Raw genomic sequence first — 9,088 nt, forward strand, 5'->3', positions numbered from 1 at the left:
GAATGAAAGAGGATGGGCTTTTGAAATGGAGAACTAAGATAAAAAAAAAGCAAAGTACATACAAATAAATACGTAAAAAGAGGACAATAGATAGATAGAAAAGTTATTAAGGAGCTTGGACTTACGAAAAATGCACTTAGATAAATATAGATAGATAGAAAGATATAGGTAGATAGATACAGAGGAAAGGCAGGCCAGAAGTAGACACATATATAGACAAATAGATAAAGATCGATAGATAGATAAAGATCGAGGAGACTGACCAGAAACTATATGATTATTGAACAAATGACTGTTAGTGTTTATTTACCTTAGCAACGGTGGTTAATTCTGCTAATAATACATAATACATACTTACAGTTCTTTCATTGGTATAAGATTCATGGTTTCTTAATCACAAATCTCTGAGACCTTTCTTTCTACAGTAATATCTAAGAAAAACTAGCTAGATATTGAAAAATTGTCGGTTTTTTTAACTCATTTTCCTTGTATATGCTTATGAAGACTTCGTATCGAATTTTTTGTGTAATTAATTGTTGGTATAGCAGTGAGTGAGCTAATAATACAAACTACACTTACATTTCATTCACATTTCATTCATTACAAGCATCTCTATCTCTTGCAAGGATCGTTAGGTTGTTAAGAGCACCATAATTCCCTTCCACCTCATTACTGGTGCCTGGTGCTCATTTCCTTCATATACGGGGATATGTTGGTAGTATTTAGAGGTAAATATTACAAATATAACATAGGGATAGGAGAGAAATAGGGCCATTTAAGTAAAATGTGGCCTACGTGACGATCTCAAAATCTTACATCTGAGTTACAAAATAAACCTTGACTTAAACTTCCAATGACACATAAAAATCAATATTATCAGCTTACTAACCCTAAACACCTAATAAAATAACCTCTATAAACATAACTAATTTTAATATATCTCAATTTTGTGCTTTTTATGCCTGATTTTACTCATTTTTATATATGAAGCCAAAGATGCAAGGATCGGAAGAAGTGAGAGAGAGCGGGTCAGAGAGAGCATTCATCATCAGCATCAGTTTTCGTGGTGACTTCGGGGGTGGAACACGTCAGTCTTCTCCCATCTTCCAGAGCCAGGTGGAGGCAGGGGAGGAATACAGGAGAAATATTAGTGAACCATTTACTTGTGTTGAGTCTCCCAGTGATTAGCAGACAGGTGAGATGAGAATTGCAGGTGTGTGTCGATTGTAGGAGTGAATGCTGGCGTCTTGTGCATCTGTGCGTGTCTGCGTGCGTGTGTGTCTGTCTGTCTGTTCATTATTCATAGTTTCAGTTGTTTTAGTAATAGTTTCATTGTCTCGTTTCATTTGCTTGTTCCCGTTTCGTTCTCCCGTTTTTTTTTCGTTATTTTCTGCGTGTTTTTTTTTTCCCTCAGGTTCATTCATTTATTCGGTTTTCTTTAGTTTCGTTCGGTTTCGTTTATCAGTTACGCAGTTTTGACCATTGCTTTGTTTATGCGCATTTTCATTTATCATCGTTTCGTCAATAATTACTTCAAGTCGCATTCATCTTGGCTTCGTTCAGTCTTGTTAGTTGTGGCTTCATTGTGTTCCGTGTGGCAGTTTCATTTATATAGTCATTTGCGATGCGAAGTCTGGTCTGTGAATTTCATGTTCTTTTCGTTTATTTATTTATTTGTTTATTTGTTATTGTCTGTTTCATTAAGTTTCGTTCGTGTCTCATTCAGTTTCGTCATTCTTTTCATTCGTTTCATTTTGTTTCATCATTTCAGTTTCAATTTGTTTCCCCCAAGTTTCATCAATCATTTCTTCGTTTTCTGTTTCATTAACATTGTGTGGCTCATTCTGATTATTCAGTTTCATTAATTCGTTTCATTATCTTTCAGTTTCGTTAAAGTATTACTCGGAATTTTCACACTACTACTACTATATAAACATTAAAATCTCCATAATTTTTATTTTACATATATTATTTTTCATCAAACCACGAAATCCTATCCATTTAATCAGTTTAGTGCGTGTTTTCGTTGCTACAGTATGAATTTGATTAAAAAACAAGTATTGATATAGATAGTTGGAATCTCTCTCTCTCTCTCTCTCTCTCTCTCTCTCTCTCTCTCTCTCTCTCTCTCTCTCTCTCTCTCTCTCTCTCTCTCTCTTATCTAGACACTGCGCACGTGGTCATTTTGTCCTTCACCGTCTTCATATCACACGTCAGAAATTAATGCAAGTGATGTCAGCAGTCCCCCCCCCCCCTCTCTCTCTCTCTCTCTCTCTCTCTCTCTCTCTCTCTCTCTCTCTCTCTCTCTCTCTCTCTCTCTCTCTCTCTCTCTCTCTCTCTCTCTCTCATATTTTGCCTTATGATGTCATTACTTATTTTTTTTTCTCCTTGTTTCTTCCATTATTCTTGTGTCTTATGTTCTTATCTTTCATTTCTCCTTCATTACTTGTTCTCTCATTTCTCTTATCGCTTTTTCTCTCTCTCCTATCTTTCTCTTGTATTGCTGAGTCTCTTTTATCACTTCCTTATTGCTGCTGCTGCTTTTGTTTATCTCAGTCTCTCAATCTTTTCCTTCCTTCACTTGTTGTTCTGTTGATCTCCTCTGTTACTTTCCTCGTTTCACCAACCTCTTAAATTTTCCTCGATTTTTTTCCTGGTAACTCGCAGGAAAGACACATGATCTATTCTCCACAGTTCTTTCCTCCTCCTCTCGTCTCAGTGCCTTCTCCAACTTCCCCACAGCACAGAACACATGAGAAGCCATAGGAAGCCAGCCACTTGCCCTTCCAAGAGCAACATAGACGAAAATAAAGAGAAATAGATAAAATAACTAACAGGCCTACACATTTAGCAGCCCCTGTATGCAACCTTATCAACATGGCAGAATACAATGAAATAATAAGTAATGATGAAAATAACTAAATAAATCCTCGATATAGCAACACTTATAATAGAACCCCAAAACAAGCACTAACGACTTCATTGGTCACCTGTACTCACCTGCCTGCACGTTTCAGTTAATGGCCAGCACTGACACACCCTTAGGACGTCACCGCGCCAGGCATGAACACCTCCTTGGCCTGCACACCCACACACACCACCAGGGAACGGTAACGCTGCAGGACACTGGACTAGCAACACCCTGAGAGGAGAGAGAAAGAGAGAAGCTTCTTTTCACCACCACTGGACTCCTCAGCAGCCGCTACCATGAACCTTGGGAGCATTGTGGATGTGGACCAGTATTTTCGGCCCATCCTTCTCACGTCTTTGATCATTGGTATGGTGATCTTGATATTACTGGAGAAGAGGAAGGTATCGCGGCACCAGCGGGAGGAGGTCGTAGAGAAGGAACAGGCACAGACTCTGAAAAGCACTCAAGATCTCGCTGAAGGGACCAAAGAAGTTGAAGAGATTGACGATGGTAGGGAGGAGGGCAATATTGAAACGAGGATTAAGGAGGAGGTGCAGGAGGGTATCGCTGTCCCGTCTGTCTCCTCTACTCACTCCCACCCATCCTCCTCCTCCTCCTGCTCGTCGTCAGGGAGTGAGGAGGAGCCCACACGCCCCCTGAAGGTCTCGAGACGCCCCAAGAAGAAGCATGCGTGTAAGGGAAGCCCCGTGATCTGTGCCAGCAAGAGGAAGGTGACAGCTGTGACTGTGGTGATGGATTCCCAGGAGGAGAAGGTACAGGTGTGTGTTGAAGGTTGTGCAGGTGTGTTGTAGGTGCAGATGTGTCTTAAAGGTGGTACAGGTATTTGTTACAGCTTCTACTGCTACTATAAAAAAAATGGTGCAGGTGTTTGGTTGATTAGTCAGGAGTATCTTAAGTCAGCATGCCATTATCAGTAATATTATCAGTGTCAGCCTTCTCATCATCACTGTAGCTGTAATCTTTCCACTATCGTGCTAATCTTTGTTGTCTTTCTGTTTAGACTATCACTACAACCTTGTACAACCTTGGAGGACCCTGGTAACTTGCACTACAGCCCGTTAGATTTAAAACACATCATTGAAAACCCCATTAAGTTCCACTACAATCTGTCAAACCATCACTGCCCTAATGAAGCCCTTTGAAAACCCCATTAACTTCCACTACAATCTGTCAAACCATCACTACACTTAATGAAAACACCTTTGAAATCACTGGAGGCTGTTTAAGAGTATTAGCTGAAAAAAAAGACAGGTTTATGATGTTCTTAATTGATACATGCCACTGATAAAACAACTGTAATACCTGAACTTAATATCACTTTGTTTTTATGCACGCAGGAGTCTCTGGAGGACCTCGCAGGAGAGATAAGAAGCCACGGAGTCACCTGTACCGTACACCCAGCCTTCACTCACCTCTTGCCTTCCATCTCCACTGTGAGTATTTGTCTGACTGTATAATTGTTCCAGCAGGGAGTGAGTCAAGCTTGCTGTGTCCCTGTTCAAAGTATTAATCAATTTCACTGCAATAAGTAACAATTTAAAACACTGAAAGATATGTATGCGATCTTTTTAAGCGTGTAGGGGAAAGAAGGGGATGAGAAGAATAGGTTTTTGCAGTTTTTAGCCTGTGTAATGGTTGGAGGTGGCTGTAGAAGAAGGGCAAACATCTGGGATTGCTTAGTGACTGAGGAGAGATGTGACAGATAGCAGGGGGAAGGGTTAAGACAAGATAGAGAGATGGAATCCAGTCACTTTTATCGCAGCCCAAGAACACGAAGCAAGATTTAATGCAGGAAGCCATCAGACCTACGCGTGGCAGTCCCTGTATAAAATAAATGGAAAAAGATAAGGAAATAAAATGAAAATGATAAAAAGATAAATAAATAAAACCATCACAGCTAATCCCTTCACCCACGCCCTCAGGAGCCGTCCCACCTACTGCTGCTCTTCGGGACATCCAGCGAGGGGTGCAGGGACCTCCAGGGAAGTCTCAGGACGGCCCTGGGTGGTGATGCAGCCCTGCCACCGCCACAGCCCTTCCTCTACAGCGTCACCTGCCGGTCTGCTGCTGCTGCTGGAGATGTGTATGAGGTGTGTGTGTGTGTGTGTGTGTGTTTTGGCATTTTTCATATATAAATTTTGCTTTTCCAGGACACATTGATCTATCTGCTTTTAAAAAATTCTAGTACATAGCTTAGGAAACACTGCTTATATAAACCTAACCACTTGTCCCAGTAACCTTTGAAATTACGAGAGTCCAGTATCTAAGAGTCCAGACTGCTACTTCAACACATTCAAAGGGAGATGAATTAACCACCACATCTTCCTTCACTCTTCCTTCAGGCGGCCCAAGAACTGAGTGCCTCCCTGGCGTCCTGTGGTGGCGCTGAGTGGTTGCCTGTCACCTGCATCTCCACTTCTGACGAGGGCAAGACTGAGCCGCCTGTGATGGGTCGCCAGCAGTTCGCCCAGACTGTGATGGAGAAGCTTACCAAACCGTACGTACAGTGTGTGTGTGTGTGTGTGTGTGTTTTGTTTTGTTTTTGATGGTATAGCTGTTCTCTCTCTCTCTCTCTCTCTCTCTCTCTCTCTCTCTCTCTCTCTCTCTCTCTCTCTCTCTCTCTCTCTCTCTCTCTCTCTCTCTCTCTCTCAGACAGATAACAAAATAGATCAGTGGAGTGCATTACTAGAGAAAGTTGTGTGTGTGTGTACAAGTAATATACATAAATCCAAGGGGAATATGATAATTTGACATTGAATTAAAGATGAGATGTTAAATTTATCTCAGTCCTATCAACACACACACACACACACTGTTAGTTAATATTATTGACACCACACACACACACACACACACACACACACACACACACACACACACACACACACACACACACACACACACACACACACACACACACACACACACACACACACACACACACACAAAGATAACTATTGACACACACACACACACACACACACACACACACACACACACACACACACACACACACACACACACACACAGCCTCTCCCAGCAACTAAACCCAGCCACCCCCACCCCCCCCACAGAGCCAAGAAGTGCTGTGGAACCAGCTGTGGGTCAAAGACAGTGGATATAGAGGACCTGGCCTCGTCCCTGCTCCTGCCCCGGACAGCTGTCACCTCCTAGATTCCTCAGGTCATCCCAGGTCACCCCTTCATCCCTGGGAGGTCAATCATGGTGCATATAAATGTACAGTAAGCCCTTGATGTAGCAAAATATTTTACGGGAATGCCAGTTTGTTGTGGCTTTAGGTCTGGTGCATCTGCTTGGTGTTACTGTGAGGTCCCTTGGCCAACGAGTGGTTCGGGAAGTTTAATTGAAAAGTCGCTGTGATTTTGATGAGTTTGTGGTGAGTCTAGTGAATATTTGTTGGAAGGGCACTAGTGGGGATAGCCAAAGAGGGCATGGTGAGGACGAGTATTAGTTAAAAGAGCAGTGGGAAGACTGTGTGTGTGGAAGACTGGAAGAATGAATGCTGGAAGGTTAAAGGGAAGACCAAAGAAGTCCTGAAGATGCTGTGTGGAGGAAAACTTAGGTAGATGAAGGCTAGATGGAAGGAAAGCAGAGGGAAAACTAGAAACTTAATAGATGAAGGACAAGATGAAAATGAACACAGCAGAGAACAAGACAAAAATGAACACAACAGTAAAGGACAAGACAAGAATGAAAATGAGGAAGAAGAAAAGAATTAACATGAGGGAAGAGGACAAAACAGTGATAAAACATAAGAATAGAGCAGAACAAGACAGTAAACATAAAGAAAAGATTACCAACCACTGTAAAAAAAAAAAAAAAAACTGTTTACTCGTTAACCATCCAACATCGAACCACACAAGGACATCAAACCACCATGTGCAGTCAAAATTTGGGAAGCTGAATTTGAATTTGTTATCTTTGCCTTACAGTAACCAGGAGTCTTGAAATGCCAGGCTTGTTGAGAGGCTTAAAAACCCCATTCTAACCAATATTTGCTGCGTCAAGGGTTCGCTGTGTGTGATATTGTAGTGACACATCATAAGGATTTGTGATATAACTACTTGAATGTGTGTGTGTGTGTGTGTGTGTGTGTGTGTGTGTGTGTGTGTGTGTGTGTGTGTGTGTGTGTTGTAGGTGCTGTACATATATTTGCAGTCATCAGTCGTGCATAATTTTGTATGATCTCTTCCTCATCGCTGAGTCTCTTTCCCAAGCGTGTAAGAGGCTTCCAATAAAGTATAGTTGAGCATTTCTGTTTGTACATCCCCACTGCAGTGATAAATGAAACGGCCCATCAGTACTTGTTGCTCATATAACTACACCATCAGTCTGTCACGTGGCCTTACTGTGAGTGTTAACAAAGTAACACCATTAGTCTTACCTGGCCTTGCTGTATTTGCTAATATAACCACAGCATTAGTGTTATTTGGGCTCGCTGTGTCTGCTAATATAACCACAGCATTAATCTTACTTGCCCTTGCTGTATTTGCTAATATAACCACAGCATTAGTGTTATTTGGGCTTGCTGTGGCTGCTAATATAACCACAGCATCAATCTTATTTGCCCTTGCTGTGGCTGATGCTAATAGAGTATAATCACAATATTAATCTGATATTTGGAGCTGTCAGGGATGGATGCATAGATATTCACATACTGTATATATAGTAAGATAGAGAGAGTAATTCTGAAATGAAATCTGCTCTCATTAACTCTACATTTCCTTCATTCCACTCATAGTTTGTCTACACATGACACTCAAATCATAGTAACAAATACATAATAGGAGAAAAGACGAGACAATAACAACACATGATAAAAAAAAAGACAACACACACAAAGTTGGCAAAGAAAAAAATGAAAGATACCCGAAGATTTATTTCAATAACAATTATATTTGAGTATATAAACATTGCTACATAAATAACGGGATAGACAAGAAAGTACAGCCGTGGGTATTACTCTACCAAGCAGCAGCCGAGTGTTGCAGCCAAGGCAGCGCTGCACCCCGGCACAACACAGCACGGCACAGCACACCCGCAGCGGTGCCCAGGTGTGCCGTCCCTGTAGTACTGTGGTGTATGTACGAATGCACGATCGTCTCCACTGATGCGTATTTACATAGAAAAATATTACGAGCATGAAAGTGAAATAATCTGTTATGGCGAAACGCGACACGGACAGACAGACAGACAGGCGCCCCAAGAAATGATGTCATAATGTTCACTAAATTTAGCACAAACTGAATAAAGACTAATGCACAGACTCGCGCACTGCTCTATAATGACCCGACCCCATTGCTGCCTCACAAATTTTCACGCTGGATAAACTTCCTCATAATCACCTTTTCTTTATACATTAAGAGTTGTGACTGATTGTATTTTTGACGAGAGACATAACGCAGCTCATTTCCCGCCGTGTGGTGAGATACTGAATATTTTTTGACGCGTGGATATTTGACGCTTCTTATTATTATTACTTCTGACAGGTGGAGGTTTTACACTGGCTATATATAAGAAGAAAAGGTGTGACACTAATAATTTCTGACAAGTTGAAGGTCAGATGTTAATTTTTAGTGAAGCAGCACAATGTGACATCACTGCTCGCGGCAACTGCACAGTCACGGTTAGGAGGCAAACAACACACCACACTCACTTCCTCTGTGTTTAACTTAACTTCCAGTCTGAGCTAAGAAAGTACAGCCAGGTTTTAAGGAGACTGGTAAATCCTTCTCTCTATTTTTGTCTAGTTCTCTGCGCAAAAAAATCCATCACCAGGTTTTGTTAACTATTCAAAAATCTCTTCTCTCGATCTAGTTTTCTCTCAATCTCAATGCTTCACTTAACAACCTCCCTATGCACTTTGCTTTCTCAGTCTTAGTCCTCTCTTCCTCTCTGTATCTAGTTTTCTCTCAGTCTCAATGCTTTACCTAACAATCTCTCTCTCTGCACTTTGCTTTCTCACAATTTAACTCCTCCCTTCCTCTCTGTATCTAGTTTTCTCTCAATCTCAATGCTTTACTTAACAATCTCTCTCTGCACTTATTTTCCTCTCAATCTTTCAACCCTGTGTCCTCTCGGCTAATAATCACAGCCAGGTTTTGTAAGGACAATCAGTAAATCCTTTTCTCTCTG

The 9,088-nt window shown here is 41.3% G+C and overlaps 1 protein-coding gene across 3 annotated transcripts; it reads left to right on the plus strand.

Moving 5' to 3' along the window:
- Window positions 1-1,038: 1,038 nt before the first annotated feature.
- Window positions 1,039-7,205, plus strand: LOC135093039 (uncharacterized). Of its 3 annotated transcripts, none has more exons than XM_063991907.1 (6): window positions 1,039-1,195; window positions 3,018-3,690; window positions 4,270-4,365; window positions 4,855-5,022; window positions 5,275-5,429; window positions 6,007-7,205. In XM_063991907.1, the coding sequence occupies exons 2-6, from the start codon at window positions 3,208-3,210 to the stop codon at window positions 6,104-6,106; spliced, it is 1,002 nt and encodes a 333-aa protein (XP_063847977.1). In that variant the 5' UTR covers window positions 1,039-1,195; window positions 3,018-3,207; the 3' UTR covers window positions 6,107-7,205. The 3 variants fall into 3 exon arrangements, with proteins under 3 accessions (XP_063847977.1, XP_063847979.1, XP_063847978.1); XM_063991909.1 differs by having other exon boundaries at window positions 3,018-3,684; XM_063991908.1 differs by having other exon boundaries at window positions 1,058-1,213.
- The last annotated feature ends 1,883 nt before the right edge of the window (window positions 7,206-9,088 follow it).

Source organism: Scylla paramamosain, chromosome 41, assembly GCF_035594125.1.
Source record: "Scylla paramamosain isolate STU-SP2022 chromosome 41, ASM3559412v1, whole genome shotgun sequence".
NCBI lineage: Eukaryota > Metazoa > Arthropoda > Malacostraca > Decapoda > Portunidae > Scylla > Scylla paramamosain.